Genomic DNA, 21294 nt, shown 5'->3' with positions numbered 1-21294 from the left:
TCAATTCAACGGTCGGGCCGAGAGTCGAGCGCCCGATAGCTGGGATTCGGATGGATGTCACCGGTTCAACAGAGAAGGTCTTAACAGGTCTTTCTATCGCTGTTTTGCTTTCTCTAGATCATCTCTTGAATGATTCATGACCAGGTGGATTTTGAAATTATAAAGCCAACTTTTAATTAAAATGTTGTTTTTTTAATGGTTTGCAACGTGTCACGAAAAGGTTTGTCAAAACACACAGTTGTGTTCGTCGGGTCATGAGAAAAGATTCCATAAAATCCGAAACCGCCCGTCAACAAAGAGGCGACGCGAAGATTACGAAAGAGTGAAAGTCACGAAACCCATGGCGGCGAGAAAACTTTCCATGAAAGCCCAGAAGGAGCCGGAGTCGGCGCCGGCATCGCCCACACCAGGCGGCGCACGACGGCGTTTTTGGTTCAACAAAGACGGCACGTCTGGCCTGTTTACATGGAAACATGACAACACAAGATCAAACATCCGCGGTCGACGGCGGCAGAAAACAGCAACAACTAAGTCGTCTTGCAGAACACGAGTGCACTTGAGTGTGAAAGTACTTTTTTAAAAATCCTCGCCGGCAGCGCCGGGAAAATCTCCACATAGTCAAGTGGAAAAGATGCCGTCAAAAAGTACTGTTTAAGTAACAGAGGCCATTACAAATATATATTGGAAACACAGTAGAGTGGAAGTTTGAAGTCTTATTGTGACATTTGCATCTTTATAAAAACAATAAATGTTTAAACTTTTTATTTTTTCGGCTATTTAAATATACACAGCATTTGTTTATTTTTGTGTTTCAATTAAACTTCCGGTCACTAGATGGCAGCAGCCATCACATCCTCCGCAGCAAAAAAAATCCCTCAAGATGACTGAGTACGAGAGGATACAGTCAACTCCAGTAGCTTTCAAAGCTGATGTTTGGTTATATTTTGGATTGAAGTTTTGAATTCAAATGGTGACATTTGTTTTACCGCGAATTTGATCACTTTTACTTGAACCATATGTCCGATCGAAACTCTAATCAATCAACCAATCAAAGCTGTTTAAATGACAACATTTGATGACGTCCAGCTAAAAAAAATGTTAATTTGTTCAACACAACACTGAGACGGGAAATAAAACTTTTTCAGTTTTCAAGAATTAGCATCAACATGTATTAGCTTCACTTTGTGGTGTTTGTCATAAAAGCCTTGTGTGACTTTTGTAAAAGTTACATTTTTTTCTATTAAAATACCTGTTTATTTTATATTCTCTGGTTGAATAATATAGTTTAAAACATAACGCCCTATAGTTATGTCTAAGTAAGTTGAAACAAATGTTGTTACATTGATTTGTGTATGAATTAAAGTAATTAGCATTTTTAAAATAATTAATCTTAACATATTTCTCAATGATTTTGTTGAATTTTACCATCATATTAATGTATCACCGTTTGTTTAACTGTTATTCTGATGCTGCCTAAACTATTCTTTATAATGACATTGAAAAATGCACTTTAGGAGGATTTTTTTACATTTAAAAAAGCTTTTTTTTAATATTAAAGGTGCAACGGATGTCAAACAAATTGTGTTTGTAAAGAAGCGTCGGAGAGATTTCCTGAAAAAGGTCAAAGCGATTTGTGAGAGACTTCTTTGGTCCAGAGAGACACGAGGATCGACAGGAAATTGACGGAGCAGCTCGCCAGGAGAACATTGTTTAAATCGAATCCCTGGATGAAGAAGACGTTGCTCTCGGCCCAGAAATCCTTCTGCCAGACGGATTCAAAACTTCTTCATAAAAACTCTGCTCATGACTTTCTGCTAAATAATAAAGATTTGTGGAGGAAAATTACGTTTTTTTTTCTAGATTCTATCAAGTTTATTAAAGATGCAAAGACAAAAACACTTAATATTTGATTTAAACAAACAATTGAAAATAAACCTGAATAACCAAAAGTATGTTTCATTGGACGTTGCAAATATTAAAAAAAATAGTTATTTTTCTCTGTTTGTTTCCTGATCTTAATCATTGACTCACAAACAGCTCGATAAACTTCTTGAAAGTGGGTCGAGGGAAAAGGGGCCCAAAGGGTCCAGAAGCCCCCCATGGAAATTCAAATGTGTCCAGTTTTTATTACATTTAAATCAGTTAAGGTTGAAATTTTATCCTTAAAAAAATTGCCCATGCTTGGGTGGCTTTACTCTGGAGACTCCGGTTTCCTCACAGATTCCAAAAATACATGCATATATTTACTATTATTACTAATAACAATGACGCACAACTAGGAGGAATTTTGAGTTCTTAACCACCTGCGTTATCCCGGTGGCCAGAAAACAAATGTGTTTGTTGTATCCCTTGTGTTGTCTCTGGATCAAGCTGAACGACCTCAACCAATGCATATGTATTTATGGAAGCCACAAATACATTTGTTTTTGAGCCTCCGGGTCACCTTGACCCTGAGATAACGCAAGAGATACAACAAAACACGTTTGTTTTCGTGCCACCGGGTCACCTTGACCCCGAGATAACGCAAGGGATACAACAAAACACGTTTTTTTTTCAGGCCTTCGGGTCACCTTGACCCAGAGATAACGCAAGGGATACAACAAAACACGTTTTTTTTTCAGGCCTTCGGGTCACCTTGACCCTGAGATAACGCAAGAGATACAACAAAACACGTTGGTTTTCGGGTCACCGGGTCACCTTGACCCTGAGATACCGCAAGGGATACAACAAAACACGTTTGTTTTCAGGCTTTCGTGTCACCTTGACCCTGAGATAACGCAAGGGATACCACAAAAACACGTATTTATTTTTAAGCCACTGGGTCACCTTGACCCTAGGATAACGCAAGGGATACAACAAAAAAACTTTTGTTTTCAGGCCACCTTGACCCTGAGATAACGCAAGGGATACAACAAAAAACTTTTGTTTTCAGGCCACCTTGACCCTGAGATAACGCAAGGGTAAATCAATTAAGGATCAAATACAATCCTAAAAAATGTGTTTAAATTGAACTGATTTGTATTTTATCAAAATTGCAAATATTTTCATTTTTATGGTTACAGTAAACATATAATACAATTATTGAAATACAATCCTTAACTTTAAGTCTATATATTTATTTATATATAAATATATAGTGTATGCAGGAGTATTAGTAGTATTAGCAGTTGCTCTGGTGACGAGTACATTATTCACAGTTTAATTAGTTTTAAATGTTTTTCATTGAACAGCAGAAGCTTGATGTCCAGCTCTGGAGGCGACTGAAGGTGGACATGAAGCTGCTGTCGAGGCTGATGGATGAAGCTATAAACCCGTGGAAACACTGCACAAGCTCCTCCAGCGCCCGGACAATAGCAGAGAGAGTGATGGCGACGAAGGGAGGAGAGTCACAGAGCTGGACGGGAAGATTTGCAAACTGCCAGAGCAGCTCTGTGAAAACCACTTCCTCTGGGGTTTGTTGTGTGCAAGAAGAACTTCTTTTCGGGGCTGCCCGGGAACGCCGCCTGAATGAAATGAGGAAACTTGTGTTTGTCCCCGGAGTGTGTTGGACGCCGTGGCTGGTTTCCATGGCGACACACGGAATTGAAAGCGGAGAGTAACTGAAACGCTGCATTTCGAGATGAATACTTGGGTGGATTCTTTGAGTTCAACAATAATTTGGGAACATTTTAAAAGTCACGATCGGTGAAAACACGATCTGGGGGTCCCTTGGCGTCGCAACGATGACAAACATGTCGACTCGCTCCACAGACTCCCAGCAGGGGGGCAGCTGTTCAAAGGGACGCACACAGGACGTTTGAAAACAGTTCAAGCTGAGGTGACACCTGAGAAAATGTTGTCGGAGCTGAAGGACAGATTCCACAGAACCGGCTCTAAAAGTCTATCAACATATTATTTGAAAAATATATTTTTGTATTTAATTCATTACCGAAAGAAAAGCTCTTTTTTTTACGTGACATTAACAAAACCCTTGCAGGAGCCAAGGTCTCATGCAGGCAAGTTACTGGACATTTAAATCCGCAACTTAAAGAGCTGTAACACACTCATAACAATGCCTCACTCATGTCCTTATGAAGACCTTTTAGCTGCCCCGGCTATTGCCCGCCGGTATATTAGAGTTTGTTTTCTACGTGCTTCACAGCTGTATATGAATGTCTGGATCTTGAAAGAATACTTGAGAGATGCACCTTCTTCATGATGGTAAAAGTATTATGAAGTGTTATTATACTTTTAAAATAATCTACAGTGTGTTATAGTGTATTGTTAGGATCATTTTTTAAATGTTTATAATGAAAGCTAACACATTTATGAAGATTTCAGAAATATATGTTTAATGCATTGTTGATATTGTCAGTGACTTATAATGTGTTATTAATCAGTGTTTATTATTACTATTACTATAGTAGTGCAGTGCGACACTCAGACTTAATCTTTTTACATCAAGTAGGGGTGTGAGAGAAAAAAAAACGCACTGATATATAAATACTTTTTTTAACTTTACTACCATACTGTATCGATTTTTTAAAAATAAACTTTTTATTTTTTTGGCTTTTTGGTTTATCAATATTCAATTATTATAATTAAGAAATAACGTGAACATATTCACAGCATTTGTTCATTTTTGTGTTTCAATTAAACTTCAGGCCACTAGACGGCAGCAGCCATTACGTTCTCCGCAGCCAAAAGAAACAAAGAGATCCCGGCAATGACTGAGTACGAGAGGATACAGTCCACTCCAGCAGTTTTTGAAGCTGATGTTTGATTGAATCTTATCGTGAGTTGAATATATCGTATTGAGTCGTATCGTGAGTTGAATATATCGTATTGAATCTTATCGTGAGTTGAATATATCCTATTGAGTCGTATCATGAGTTGAATATATCGTATTGAATCGTATAGTGAGCAGAATATATCGTATTGAATCTATTTGTGAGTTGAATAAATCGCATTGAATCTTATCGTGAGTTGAATATATCGTATTGAATCTTATCGTGAGTTGAATATATCGTATTGAATCTTATCGTGAGTTGAATATATCGTATTGAATCTTATCGTGAGTTGAATATATCGTATTGAATCTTATCGTGAGTTGAATATATCGTATTGAATCTTATCGTGAGTTGAATATATCGTATTGAATCTTATCGTGAGTTGAATATATCGTATTGAATCTTATCGTGAGTTGAATATATCGTATTGAATCTTATCGTGAGTTGAATATATCGTATTGAATCTTATCATGAGCAGAATATATCGTATTGAATCTATTTGTGAGTTGAATAAATCGCATTGAATTGTATCGTGAGTTGAATAAATCGTATTGAATCTTATCGTGAGTTGAATATATCGTATTGAATCTTATCGTGAGTTTAATATATCGTATTGAATCGTATCGTGAGCAGAATATATCCTATTGAATCTATTTGTGAGTTGAATAAATCGCATTGAATTGTATCGTGAGTTGAATAAATCGCATTGAATCGTATCGTGAGTTGAATATATCGTATTGAATCGTATCGTGAGTTGAATATATCGTATTGAATCGTATCGTGAGTTGAATATATCGTATTGAATCATATCGTGAGTTGAATATATCGTATTGAATCTTATGGTGAGTTGAATATATCGTATTGAATCTTACCGTGAGCTGAATATATCATATTGAATCTTATCGTGAGCTGAATATATCGTATTGAATCTTATCGTGAGCTGAATATATCGTATTGAATCTTACCGTGAGCTGAATATATCGTATTGAATCTTATCGTGAGCTGAATATATCGTATTGAATCTTATCGTGAGCTGAATATATCGTATTGAATCTTATGGTGAGTTGAATATATCGTATTGAATCTTACCGTGAGCTGAATATATCGTATTGAATCTTATCGTGAGCTGAATATATCGTATTGAATCTTATCGTGAGTTGAATATATCGTATTGAATCTTATCGTGAGCTGAATATATCCTATTGAATCTTATCGTGAGCTGAATATATCATATTGAATCGTATCGCGAGCTGAATATATTGTATTGAATCTTATCGTGAGTTGAATATATCGTATTGAATCTTATCGTGAGTTGAATATAACGTATTGAATCTTATCGTGAGTTGAATATATCGTATTGAATCTTATCGTGAGTTGAATATATCGTATTGAATCTTATCATGAGCAGAATATATCGTATTGAATCTATTTGTGAGTTGAATAAATCGCATTGAATTGTATCGTGAGTTGAATAAATCGTATTGAATCTTATCGTGAGTTGAATATATCGTATTGAATCTTATCGTGAGTTTAATATATCGTATTGAATCGTATCGTGAGCAGAATATATCCTATTGAATCTATTTGTGAGTTGAATAAATCGCATTGAATTGTATCGTGAGTTGAATAAATCGCATTGAATCGTATCGTGAGTTGAATATATCGTATTGAATCGTATCGTGAGTTGAATATATCGTATTGAATCGTATCGTGAGTTGAATATATCGTATTGAATCATATCGTGAGTTGAATATATCGTATTGAATCTTATGGTGAGTTGAATATATCGTATTGAATCTTACCGTGAGCTGAATATATCGTATTGAATCTTATCGTGAGCTGAATATATCGTATTGAATCTTATCGTGAGCTGAATATATCGTATTGAATCTTACCGTGAGCTGAATATATCGTATTGAATCTTATCGTGAGCTGAATATATCGTATTGAATCTTATCGTGAGCTGAATATATCGTATTGAATCTTATGGTGAGTTGAATATATCGTATTGAATCTTACCGTGAGCTGAATATATCGTATTGAATCTTATCGTGAGCTGAATATATCGTATTGAATCTTATCGTGAGTTGAATATATCGTATTGAATCTTATCGTGAGCTGAATATATCCTATTGAATCTTATCGTGAGCTGAATATATCATATTGAATCGTATCGCGAGCTGAATATATTGTATTGAATCTTATCGTGAGTTGAATATATCGTATTGAATCTTATCGTGAGTTTAATATATCGTATTGAATCTTATCGTGAGTTGAATATATCATATTGAATCTTATCGTGAGTTGAATATATCGTATTGAATCTTATCGTGAGTTGAATATATCCTATTGAATCTTATCGTGAGCTGAATATATCATATTGAATCGTATCGTGAGCTGAATATATCGTATTGAATCTTATCGTGAGTTGAATATATCCTATTGAATCTTATTGTGAGTTGAATATATCGTATTGAATCTTATCGTGAGCTGAATATATCGTATTGAATCTTATCGTGAGTTGAATATATCGTATTGAATCTTATCGTGAGCTGAATATATCGTATTGAATCTTATCGTGAGTTGAATATATCGTATTGAATCTTATCGTGAGCTGAATATATCGTATTGAATCTTATCGTGAGTTGAATATATCCTATTGAATCTTATTGTGAGTTGAATATATCGTATTGAATCTTATCGTGAGTTGAATATATCGTATTGAATCTTATCGTGAGTTGACTATATCGTATTGAATCTTATCGTGAGCTGAATATATCGTATTGAATCTTATCGTGAGCTGAATATATCGTATTGAATCTTATCGTGAGTTGAATATATCGTATTGAGTCGTATCATGAGTTGAATATATCATATTGAATCTTATCGTGAGTTGAATATATCGTATGGAATCTTATCGTGAGTTGAATATATCGTATGGAATCTTATCGTGAGCTGAATATATCGTATTGAATCGTATCGTGAGCTGAATATATCGTATTGAATCTTATCGTGAGTTGAATATATCGTATTGAATCTTATCGTGAGCTGAATATATCGTATTGAGTCGTATCGTGAGTTGAATATATCGTATTGAATCGTATCGTGAGCTGAATATATCGTATTGAATCGTATCGTGAGTTGAATATATCGTATTGAATCGTATCGTGAGCTGAATATATCGTATTGAATCGTATCGTGAGTTGAATATATCGTATTGAATCGTATCGTGAGTTGAATATATCGTATTGAATCGTATCGTGAGCTGAATATATCGTATTGAATCGTATCGTGAGTTGAATATATCGTATTGAATTATATCGAGAGCTGAATATATCGTATTGAGTCGTATCGTGAGTTGAATATATCGTATTGAATCGTATCGTGAGTTGAATATATCGTATTGAATCTTATCATGAGCTGAATATATCGTATTGAATCGTATCGTGAGTTGAATATATCGTATTGAATTATATCGAGAGCTGAATATATCGTATTGAATTATATCGAGAGCTGAATATATCGTATTGAGTCGTATCGTGAGTTGAATATATCGTATTGAATCGTATCGTGAGTTGAATATATCGTATTGAATTATATCGAGAGCTGAATATATCATATCAAATCCTAGCTAAAGATTCAAGTGTTTTATGATTGAGTTTGACCCCTGAGATATTGAACCAATCAACAAGAACAACAAGACGTCACTCATGTTTTCATTGACTTATTTCCTCTGCCTGTAGGTTGTCGCGTAAAGCTTTAAGGAGATTATCAAGGTAAACACAGCGTCACATGCTCACTCGTTTACATGTGTGACTTGCCAGATCGCACCACAGGTGAATTTATTCCAACCGGAAATCCTATAATTTTGGCCGCCACTCCGCCCCCGGGAATCAACTAAATCTGTCAGTGAGTTATCCTGTCTTCAGGAGGATGAATTAGACTTATTCTAGATGATTGTTTCAGTCGCAGACGGACAGTTTGAAGCATCAATTACGAGCGACGGATGATAAGATGAGAAAAAAAAAGCTGAATTTTCAAATGAAATTGATTTCCCTGGAATGAAAGTCAAAACAAGAGCCTACCTTCCACTTCCTCTTCGTCACAGATGTGCTTGAGTAAAGAGGCCCCCCGGTCCAGCACCGCCTCGTCCTCCATCCTGTAGTAGTAAAAGAGGAAGAAAGACTGCTCACACTTTTCCTCCAGCGACAACGTTGAGCCATATCGCTTTGGCTCGTTCACCTGCAGTAAGTTTGGACTGGGAGTCAGTCTAGTGCTGCTGGTGGCGGTCATCTCCGCCCGGCCAGCATTGGTCTCAACAAGCTAGCCCTGCGCTAAGATGAAAGTCCCCGAGTGCGAGTGAGTCCTTGAGCAGGGCAGCAAGTAGGCGCGGTGTAATGGTTTAATCTGGCGGATGAGGTGAGCGGCGGGACAGGAAGTCTACGGTAATTGACTGTAGTGACGGCGAGACCCCGAGCGCAAACCTGTCGCACTCGCCGAGACAAAAGTGGACGCTCTTTTTTTTGATCCTGGTCCGAGATATCAAATCAACAGATGATTTGAACTGTATATTGTCTTTTAATCATCACGCCCCCACACCTACTACAAAGCCTCTCCATCTGGTCGGTAATGCCGGCCGTCACCTCCTCCCACCGAGAAAACAAGTGGGGCATCACATGTCTGTCTACTCATCCGCCCTTACAGGATTACGCCGGCTTTAGCGAGGTAACAACACTGATACGAGCTACATGACGGCTGGGTTTTCTGTCTGCGTAAATGAAGATAATTCACTGTTTCTATGGGATGATGTCATCAGAACATGTTCCATTTATGTATGAAGATAAAGACCCATGAAGTAGATAAAATAATCATAACTACATGGATAAAAAAAGTGACTCCCCTACACTTAATATTTAACAAACTGTGGTTGGTTGTTTATTTCAATTCTAATTGTTAATTAGTTCTCTTATCGTCACTTTTTTCTTTCTTTTCGTTGTGTTTTTATTGCTATACGCTGTCATAACGATAATGATTATGAAGTATAAAAAACAATAATGTTACTATCTTCGTTAATGTTGATTTTTTTTTCTCACAATCTTGTGGTTGTTATTATCATGAACTTGAAATGTTAAATTGAAAATTGTTATGGTTGTTATTAAAATTAGTAGTAGTAGTAGTAGTAGTAAGAAGAGTATTATTATTATTATAAATAATAATATTGTTATTAATGTTATCATAATTTTTAGTAGTAAGAGTAGTAGTAGTAGTAGTAAGAAGAGTATTATTATTATTATAAATAATAATATTGTTATTAATGTTATCTTAATTTTTAGTAGTAAGAGTAGTAGTAGTAGTAGTAAGACTATTATTATTATTATTATTATTGTTGTTATTAAAATTAGTAGTATTAGTAGTAATAGTACTAGTAGCAGTAGTAAGAAGAGTATTATTATTATTAATATTGTTATTAATGTTATTATATTTTTAGTAGTAGTAGTAATAGAAGTAGTAGTAGTATGACTTTTATTATTACTATTATTATTATTGTTGTTATTAAAATGAGTAGTATTAGTAGTTATATTAGTAGTAAGAAGAGTATTATTATTAGTATTAGTATTATAAATAATAATATTGTTAATAATGTTATTATAATTAGTAGTAGCACGAGTATTATTAGTAGTAGCAGTATTAATATTATTGTTGTTGTTATCACACTGAGTCTGGTTCTGCTCGAGGTTTCTGCCTGGTGAAAGGACGTTTTTACTCACCACTGTCGCTTATTATGATTCAACATTTAGGAATGAAACAAAATAAACATGTGACGTATTTTACAATAATAAAATCCGTTGATCTTATTTCTACGTTTGTATGTATTTTTAATAGAAAGCATTTCCTGTCAGAATACTGTTGTTAGACGCTGTTTATACTGAGACAATATTGTATTTTGTCTAAGCTAATATTCATCTTGATTTTCAATATGTAAGATCTCTTAACCTCAGAGTGATAAACATTTAAATCTTCCCTAAAACTGAAACGACTGAAATAATAATCCTGGCTGTCGGTATGATGTTGGCTGTTAGCATCTTAGCATTTTGCTAACAGTTAGAGTTAGCCTGCCTCTTGTTTTCATTATGGTTGTTTAATAACTAAACATTACAAGGAGGATTAAGTTTGTATTACTAATTGTTAAAGCTATGTTTTAACTAAATATTTTCAATTTACTGGTGAGCATTTTTGGTATTTTGTTAAAGCTCTAGCTCTAGTGATAATGATAATAAGATTTAGTTTTTATTAAGTTAATTTAATTGATACTTAACAAATATGAGCTTTGTTTTGACAAATATAAATTGCTTTACTTCATTTACGTGTTAGCATTTTTGGGTATTTTGCTAACTGCTAGCTCTATCCAGCATCTTATTCTCATAATGGTTGTTTAGTAACTAAATACTAAGATAAAGACTTGGCTCGTATTGAATCTAATTCAATCTTACTTACAGATATAAGCTTTGTTTTGGTCATTTGTTTTTATTAATTTACTTGTTAGCATTTTGGTGTTTTCTTACAGTTTAGCCACACTATTAATTTCATTATGGATGTATAATAACTAAATATTAGGAACAAAATGTACACGTGATTTGTATTAAGTAATTGAATAATACTTTGTTTGTGCAAATATACATGTATTTTCTACATTTCCTTGACAGCAGCTTCCATTAGTTTGGCTCAAGGACGTAGAAAATACTTTTTGTCCTTATAAACCTTTGTGTGTGTGATTTGCTGGAAGCAGCTTCTCTCGGCCTCAGTGTTTCCTCCTCCATTGCCACCTATGGAACAAGAGTGGGCATAACATGCAGAAACTCTGAGTATCTTCATGTATTTCTGAAGACTTTGGTGTGATAAGCCAAAGTTACCACGACCTGAGCTCCCCTTGAATCGTTCCTATCACTCCGAGGTAATGAGCTCTTCTTTTTTATCGTTTAAAGAAAAGATTAACTCACGAGCCACAGCTTTGGTTGCAGTGGAATTGAATTCTCGACCAAACGGATGATCCTTTGGCCTCCAGGATTATTCCTCAATCAGCGGAGAAAAATGACTCAGGAGCCACTAACAGGATTTGTCGTAGTAAAAAAAACAAAAGGTCACTGACATGGATGCGATTTCTCTCAACAGTTTATGATCCAGGATATAAAACATGTAGCATGTTTGGAAACCTGAGTGGAATTTTATATTTCTTTGATTATCCTCTTGTTTAGCTTTGATTCTTACTTTCTATCTTATTATTGTTATTAACGTTATTATTATTATTATTGTTAGTAGTAGTAGCTGTAGTAGTAGTCGTAGCTGTATTAGTAGTTGTAAGACTATTATTATTATTATTGTTGTTGTTGTTGTTGTTGTTGTTGTTGTTGTTATGTTCATCATTATTATATTATCAATATTATGAGTAGTAGTAGTAGTAGTAGTAGTAGTAAGACTATTATTATTATTGTTATTGTTATTATTGTGGTTATTAAAAATAGAAGTAGTAATAGTAGTAGTAGTATTTGTGATAGTAATAGTAGTAGAAGACTATTATTATTGTTGTTATTAAAATTATTATTATTAGTAGTAGTAGTAGTAGTAGTAGTAAGAAGAGTATTATTATTATTATAAATAATAGTACTGTTATTAATGTCATTATAATTTTTAGTAGTAAGAGTATTATTATAAGTAGTAGTAAGACTATTATTATTATTATTGTTGTTGTTGTTGTTGTTGTTGTTGTTGTTGTTGTTATGTTCATCATTATTATATTATCAATATTATGAGTAGTAGTAGTAGTAGTAGTAGTAAGACTATTATTATTATTGTTATTGTTATTATTGTGGTTATTAAAAATAGAAGTAGTAGTAGTAGTAGTAGTAAGACTATTATTATTATTGTTATTGTTATTATTGTGGTTATTAGAAATAGAAGTAGTAATAGTAGTAGTAGTATTTGTGATAGTAGTAGTAGTAGAAGACTATTATTATTGTTGTTATTAAAATTATTATTATTAGTAGTAGTAGTAGTAGTAGTAAGAAGAGTTTTATTATTATTATAAATAATAGTACTGTTATTAATGTCATTATAATTTTTAGTAGTAAGAGTATTATTATAAGTAGTAGTAAGACTATTATTATTATTATTTGTGTTAATAAAATTAGTAGTAGTAGTAGTAAGAACAGTATTATTATTATTATAAATAATAATACTGTTATTAATGTCATTATAATTTTTAGTAGTAAGAGTATTAGTAGTAGTAGTAGAAGTAGAAAGAGTAAGACTATTATTATTATTATTATTGTTGTTGTTATTAAAATGAGTAGTATTAGTAGTAATAGTAGTAGTAGCAGTAGTAAGTAAGTAAGTAAGTAATATTTATTTATATAGCGCTGAAGAGTATTATTAATATTAATATTGTTTTTAATGTTGTAATATTTTTTTGTAGTGAGTGTATTTTTAGTAGTAGAAGAAGTAAGAATATTATTATTACTATTATTTGTATTGTTGTTATTAAAATGAGTAGTAGTAGTAGTTATAGAAGTAGTAGTAAGAAGGGTATTATTATTATTATTATAAATAATAATATTGTAATTAATGTTATTATAATTATTGGTAGTACGAGTATTATTAGTAGTAGCAGTATTAATATTACTGTTGTTGTTGTCACACTGAGTCTGGTTCTTCTCGAGGTTTCTGCCTGGTGAAAGGACGTTTTTTACTCACCACTGTTGCTTATTATGATTCACTGGGAAATTCTTTTCTTTCCTCTTAAAAATAGTCAATTTATTATTTTGACATTTTAAATTCAATGGAATTGTTTGACCAGTCCTGGGAAGATGGATGACTTTGACTGACGGACGGAGTTTTTTAAATGTTTATTTTTTAACCCCTGACAGAATAGTCAGTTTGTTTATTGAGAAAACAAATGTTTCTCCATCAATCCTAGATTCAACTAAAATAAATGGCTTGACTAAGTCAAAGTATGTTAAGTCCAGACGTTCATATCAAACATGGACTGCAGTGCAGTGATGGACTAACCCGTGGCAAGGTCACAGAAGGTCCCACGTGGTGTGTCCTTTTTTTTCTGTCGTGGACCAGCATCAAAGTCACAACCACCACAACTGTCCATCTACGAGCGTCCTCTGGCTTCACAGCCGGTCACAGAACTAGTCACTGCTCGTCCAACAAACACCAGAGTCAACATGAATCTCATGAACCTGAGAAGAGTCAGATGTTGCTCGTCATAAAAGCGCTGACTCGCATATATGTTGGGATTTTTGTGTCCAACTGATATGTTGCATTTTTTTGTTTACCCTTCTAAAGAGTTGTTTTCTTCTGCGGGTACAGTCACAATACACAGTGTATCACTGAGAGAAGAACAACATCCGCTGTTATCAAGTGTTTCCTTCGCACCACAGATTAAAACTATGAATGCTGAGAAAAATAAAACATGAGTCTAAATGTTTAAAACATTTTTCTTTGTGTCAACAGACACTAAGGCCATGGTTGTTTTTTTATCAAAGTTCCTCCAGAACTACTTTATCTATTATTTTCTACTCAACAATGACTGTCACTTGTTGTGATTGAACTTGAAACAGTTATTTTACATTTCTCAAGACTCACTAAACTTGAATAAATAGTTTTATTTCGGTTACAAAATACTTCAATTATGTGCCGTCAACTGGCAATTATTACCAAATACACTTCATTCAACACTTTCTCAACACAAAACTTGAAAACTTGTGACTGAAAAAAAGGAACAGGCTTAAGCCGGAGCTTATTTTAGCCTTTCTTATGCATCCATGAAATAAACTAAGTATATATTATACAAAGCAGAAGAAAACACACACAAAAAAAAGTACTCAAAATTCTTACTTCTTATTCATTTTACATTTCAGTCATTTTACATCGTAATCCTCAAGTATTTTACCTTTCAATGTTTTTTGAAACTCAACCGTTCCAGTTCATCGCTAAATCCATAATTTAACCTTTAGAAATGAAACACATCTATATTGAACAATGGTTACAACAATAGCACATATTTCAAAGACACACAACCAGAAGGATGTGTCTCGCCTGCAGTTCTTACAAAACTCTGCAGCCGGAATTCTGAGCCGCTCTAGTAGAAGAACTCACATTTCTCCTTCAAACTCTTCACTGGCTGCCAGTTTCTTTCAGGATCATTTTAAAATTCTGGTTCTTACTTTCAGATCTATTCATGGTCAGACCTTCCATCAGTGATCTGATCCAGACTTACACCCCAGCTCGGGCTCTGAGGTCTGTGGATCAGAATCTACTGATGGTTCCTGAACTTCTGGACCAGAGGAGAAAAATCCTTCCAGACTGTTGCTCCTAAGCTTTGGAACCATCTCTTTGTTTGATGATCTACTGACTCCTTCAAGAAACATCTGTGTTTGATGATCTACTGACTCCTTCAAGAAACATCTGTGTTTGATGATCTACTGACTCCTTCAAGAAACATCTCTGTGTTTGATGATCTACTGACTCCTTCAAGAAACATCTGTGTTTGATGATCTACTGACTCCTTCAAGAAACATCTGTGTTTGATGATCTACTGACTCCTTCAAGAAACATCTCTGTGTTTGATGATCTACTGACTCCTTCAAGAAACATGTGTGTTTGATGATCTACTGACTCCTTCAAGAAACATCTCTGTGTTTGATGATCTACTGACTCCTTCAAGAAACATCTGTGTTTGATGATCTACTGACTCCTTCAAGAAACATGTGTGTTTGATGATCTACTGACTCCTTCAAGAAACATCTGTGTTTGATGATCTACTGACTCCTTCAAGAAACATCTCTGTGTTTGATGATCTACTGACTCCTTCAAGAAACATCTGTGTTTGATGATCTACTGACTCCTTCAAGAAACATCTGTGTTTGATGATCTACTGACTCCTTCAAGAAACATCTGTGTTTGATGATCTACTGACTCCTTCAAGAAACATCTGTGTTTGATGATCTACTGACTCCTTCAAGAAACATCTCTGTGTTTGATGATCTACTGACTCCTTCAAGAAACATCTGTGTTTGATGATCTACTGACTCCTTCAAGAAACATCTGTGTTTGATGATCTACTGACTCCTTCAAGAAACATCTGTGTTTGATGATCTACTGACTCCTTCAAGAAACATCTGTGTTTGATGATCTACTGACTCCTTCAAGAAACATCTGTGTTTGATGATCTACTGACTCCTTCAAGAAACATCTGTGTTTGATGATCTACTGACTCCTTCAAGAAACATCTGTGTTTGATGATCTACTGACTCCTTCAAGAAACATCAGTGTTTGATGATCTACTGACTCCTTCAAGAAACATCAGTGTTTGATGATCTACTGACTTCTTCTAGAAACATCTCAAGGCACTTTTATCCGTGTTTTTACCTGATTTTCTGAGACTCCTGTGTTTGTCTTATGTGTCTTGACCTTTTAAAGTTGATATTTTAACTGTGTATTGTTTGTAATTGTTAAAGGTACGAATAACCTTTACTTTTCTACTTTACAAACGTCTTAAATTAGCTCTTTTTATTTCTCTCAATTTAAAAAACGTTTGAATACAGACATGAAGACTCGTATTCTTTGCTCTAAATAACATTTCAGTTTTGGTCTGTACAGCGTCTAAGAATGTTGGGTCCATCAGTGGAATGAGGATCAATGGCTGTGATGAGCGTCATCAAAGCCGTGACTCTGCAGCGGTGATAGCGGCGCTCACTGATAACATATCAATCTCACAGAGAGACCTTCAATGATCACACGTCGGTCTGGAGAGCGTGTTCTCTGGAGCTCCAGCTGACGAGCACACGGGCCCCGGGGCCTCACACTGTTGTCGTACAGTATCTGCAGCTGTCATCACGGCTGATGTGAAGCTTCGTCGCCTCTGTCCAGAATCATGAGCTCAAAGTCAAAGAGACGTGAGATGAACGAGTGTTTGGAACACGAGCGGAGATACTGGGATCAGAGAAAACATCGATACATTTATTTATCAAGACACTCTATAGTAATGTATCGATTTATTTTTTATTGAAACATTTTATTGATTTATCTTTGTCATATTTATTTTATGGTTCTTTTGAAATCAATAAATATGTGTATAGTATAAACAATTCAATTTTTGTTTTAATAAAAACATGCAAATATTCACAGCAGGTTTTTTTTTTCTGTTGTACATAAACTGTTGACCGCAGCAGTCATTAAGTCCTTCGCAGCTAAAAGAACAATGAAATCCCAGCGATGACTGAGGACGAGAGGATACAGTGATGACTGAGGACGAGAGGATACAGTGATGACTGAGGACGAGAGGATACAGTCGACTCCATTTTGGACATATTTTGGTTTGAAAACAAATGAAAGCAGTTACGACTTCGTCAAGAGTCATGTGGTCTGTAAATACTACAACACCAGAGTCAAGTACTGGACAATACTACACATATATACTTGTTACTACACTATCAAAAACACCAGAGTCAAGTACTGGACAATACTACACATATATACTTGTTACTACACTATCACAACACCAGAGTCAAGTACTGGACAATATTACACATATATACTTGTTACTACACTATCACAACACCAGAGTCAAGTACTGGACAATACTACACGTATATACTTGTTACTACACTATCACAACACAAGAGTCAAGTACTGGACAATACTACACATATATACTTGTAACTACACTATCACAACACCAGAGTCAAGTACTGGACAATACTACACATATATACTTGTTACTACACTATCACAACACCAGAGTCAAGTACTGGACAATACTACACATATATATTGTTACTACACTATCAAAACACAAGAGTCAAGTACTCCACAATACTACACATATATACTTGTTACTACACTATCACAACACCAGAGTCAAGTACTGGACAATACTACACATATATATTGTTACTACACTATCACAACACAAGAGTCAAGTACTCCACAATACTACACATATATACTTGTTACTACACTATCACAACACAAGAGTCAAGTACTCGACAATACTACACATATATACTTGTTACTACACTATGACAACACCAGAGTCAAGTACTCAACAATACTGCACATATATACTTGTTACTACACTATGACAACACCAGAGTCAAGTACTGGACAATACTACACATATATACTTGTTACTACACTATCACAACACCAGAGTCAAGTACTACACAATACTACACTTGGAGTTAACCTCAAAAATCAAATCTTTATAAACTTACAATGATGTCAGAAATGTAGTTAAGTTAGTTTTCTTCTGCGGGTACAGTCACAATACACAGTGTATCACTGAGAGAAGAACAACATCAGCTGTTATCAAGAGTTTCCTTCACACCACAGATTAAAACCGTGAATCCTAAGAAAAATAAAACATGAGTCTAAAAGTTTAAAACATTCTTTAGTGTCAAAAGACACTTTAAGGCCAAGGTCGGTTTTGCTATCAAAGTACCTCCAGAACTACTTTATCTATTATATTACTCAACTCAACAATGATTGTACAAAACTTTTTTTAAGACTATATTCAGATTCCAGTAAAGAAAAATACATATTTTGTTGAGACATGGATTGTCTTAGGATTGGATTAGTACGAGAGAAACAAATATATTTAATACGATTAATTGTAATGTACTAATGAAAGATATGGAGAAGTTTCACAGACAAAAGTTCTGGTGAAAACAGTAAAAATAAGTCGTATAGAGTTCTTGTTTCATATTTCACTGGTTTACAGGTTTATTTTTGGAGTAAACTTCGATGAAACAAAAGTCTTGATGTATCACAGACTAATGTTACTTCAGAGAAAATACTGTTTCTATTTGTTCAGGCTTTTCCTTGATTTTCTGGAACTCCTGTTGTGTTATCAGTTTTATCTTGACCTTTAAAGTAGATAACTTAGTGAATATTGTTTTGATTGTTTAAGCGCTTTGTGACCCTGGTCTGGAAAAGTGCTATACAAATACAAATTACTTACTTACTTACTTACATTTATAATCAATACAACAGAATTTTTGCAATGGTTAGAAATATATTTCATCTTTAAATACCAAACAGATCTAAAAGTAAATCCAGTTACTAAATCTAAAAAAGAAACAATAACATTTAAATCATATATTTAATTATAAGCATATCATTTAAGAGAAAAGTAAGTAACAGATGAAATATATGTTTTATTTTACTCAATAAATGCTGTCGTTCAAAAACTCGCGTGTCTCCTTGAGTTCCATACATACTGTGTATCATTACGCTGGGAATAATATGTAAATAAATGGAGTCATTTACCAGGGAAAGCGTGTTTTTAACGGCAAAGGTCGGTCAAGGTGGGTGGACTCGTGATTCTCTTCTCACCGACGCAGCTTCGGGGACAATGTTTGTCGTATTCCAAAGATCTTCTGAACTTCACACGCGACTGAATGTTTCCCTCAGGCTGCATTTCTTACCGAACAATTATATGTCGAAACTTTAACCTTTGGATAATAATTTAAGAAACTTCCTTCGACCCTGATGAAGCATTGAGAGTCGTGACAGATACAGTTTGGTCTGGAAATACATCCTTGTTCACCTCTCAATGAAATGTACTCTTGCTCTACACACTGAAGCATCTTTAAACACGGATTCTCAAGCCACTCACTTCTTGCTGGAGCTCATCTCTGCAGCGACTCCTGGATATGCTGACCCACGCGATCCTCGACGCTTGACCTGTCAACGTTAAAGCACTTTAAGTGACTTCACCAACAGCTTGAGTGACAGTCGATGTCAGTCCGATGCCGTGACTTTACACCGTTAATGGAAGATCTGAATTTAAAAGAAGATATTGTGTGTTTTAAAAAAAGAAAGGTATTTGTTCATCAGTGAGATTCTCTTCTCTCTGGGAGTTTGTTTGTTCGTGGATAGAACGACCGACGACATTGTTAATCAGCCGTACATGTAGAAGAATAGTGTCGTGTGATTCAACGCAGTTATATGTGTCATCGCGCTCAAGTAAATATAATTAAATAATAATAATAATAATAATAATAATACAGTGCGTTTGTTGTTCCCTTTATGTCAACCAACCTCAACCAGCTACACATCAAAAACAATAAATATCAAAATAAATATATAAAACCAGGATATTGGTTAAAAGAATGTGCAGTTTTAAGAGAAGATCTAAAAGAGCAGTTAAAGTCAATCAAGTGTCGTTAAAGTTAAGTTAAATAATTCATAACTGTAAATAATTGATGCCACATCACTGTCCGAAGGAACTATCACTGTAATTCAAACTGTAACTGTAATTATTATAACGTGATTTTTAGTATTTTAAAAATGTTTAAAGTGGGACAGACGTTTTCAATTAAACATAAATGACACGTATTTGGTATAAAAAAAACTATCTTTAAATGTTCCTTGTCAAACAGAAAGTGCAGTTTACTTTTATTATAAATGGAAATCTTTGAGGTTAAAACATTCACATTGACAATGTAAGCGTTGATTTAAATTAAAACTTACCGTGCAAAGGTGTTTGTCTGACGCTCGTGACTGTCACCTCCACGCAGCGTGAAGGTAAAAGACTTGACCCTCCACAGTAACTTTGTATTTGTCGTCTGGGATCAGCGGTGATGCTGGACCATCCTTCTGTGTCGCCACTCCTCCATGTGGGAGGTCGACCCGCTGCTCTCACCTTCAGCACCTGGACCCTCAGATCAGGTCCTGACCCTCAGATCAGGTCCTGACCCTCAGATCAGGTCCTGACCCTCAGATCAGGTCCTGACCCTCAGATCAGGTCCAGACCCCAACTTTTAAAGCAACAGCTCACGGTCATTCAAAGACATGAATATTCCATTTTAAATCAAATTCCAATTGGAAGCAACGTTATATTTCAAGGTTAATCGGAATTATTTGATCATTTATCTCATTTATTTACAGTATCATGACAGTTATAATGACTCATTGTGTGAGTGTGTCATGAATAGATCGTTCATGGATCAATCAATGGTTTTGATGACTTTTCGTTGCTGAGTTCTTAGTCAGACACAAGCTCCATCTGCTGGTGTGATTAAGAATGACTTTCTGGTTCATCTACTGTCTGTTTTTCTATATTTACGTCATCATCTGTCAGCGAATTAAAACTAAAGTTAATAATGATTTAGTCAATAATAATAATAATAATAATAATAATAATAATAATTCAGTTGTAACCGTACAATGTAATATAAACATCCAAGTGACTAACAGAGGTAACCAAATAAAAAGATTGAAACTTTAATAGTAAAAAAGAAATGTTTAAATGTATTGATTACTCGATTACTTAAAAATTAAAAATGTCGCATGTGACTCGGTTCCGCCAATCAGCGGCGTTGTAGCCAGGAAACATCGCGGTGAAATTCATGTGCGTCTTTTTATTTATTTATGTGTGTTATAATGGAGGACAGGGTTCCATGCAATCGTTCAGTTGAGGCTTCGTTCACTTTTATAAAATATATATTTTAAATGT

At 34.6% G+C, this 21294-nt stretch overlaps 1 protein-coding gene across 5 annotated transcripts in view; it reads right to left on the bottom strand.

The window, feature by feature from the left end:
- Positions 1-20382, bottom strand: part of slc4a4a (solute carrier family 4 member 4a) — a 66627-nt gene extending 46245 nt beyond the window's left edge. For 4 of the 5 annotated variants that reach the window (XM_087812996.1, XM_087812962.1, XM_087812971.1 and 1 more), the window contains exon 1: positions 8855-9064. In XM_087812996.1, coding sequence (XP_087669122.1) covers positions 8855-9062 — 208 coding nt within the window. In that variant the 5' untranslated portion in view covers positions 9063-9064. Of the gene's footprint in view, positions 1-8854; positions 9065-19452; positions 19521-20309 lie in introns of those variants that run through there. The other variant, XM_087812979.1, reaches the window with a different exon arrangement.
- Between the last annotated feature and the right edge of the window lie 912 nt (positions 20383-21294).

This window comes from Callionymus lyra, chromosome 1 (genome assembly GCF_982586985.1).
Source record: "Callionymus lyra chromosome 1, fCalLyr1.hap1.1, whole genome shotgun sequence".
Taxonomy (NCBI): domain Eukaryota; kingdom Metazoa; phylum Chordata; class Actinopteri; order Syngnathiformes; family Callionymidae; genus Callionymus; species Callionymus lyra.
This window is presented reverse-complemented; position numbering and strand designations above follow the sequence as displayed.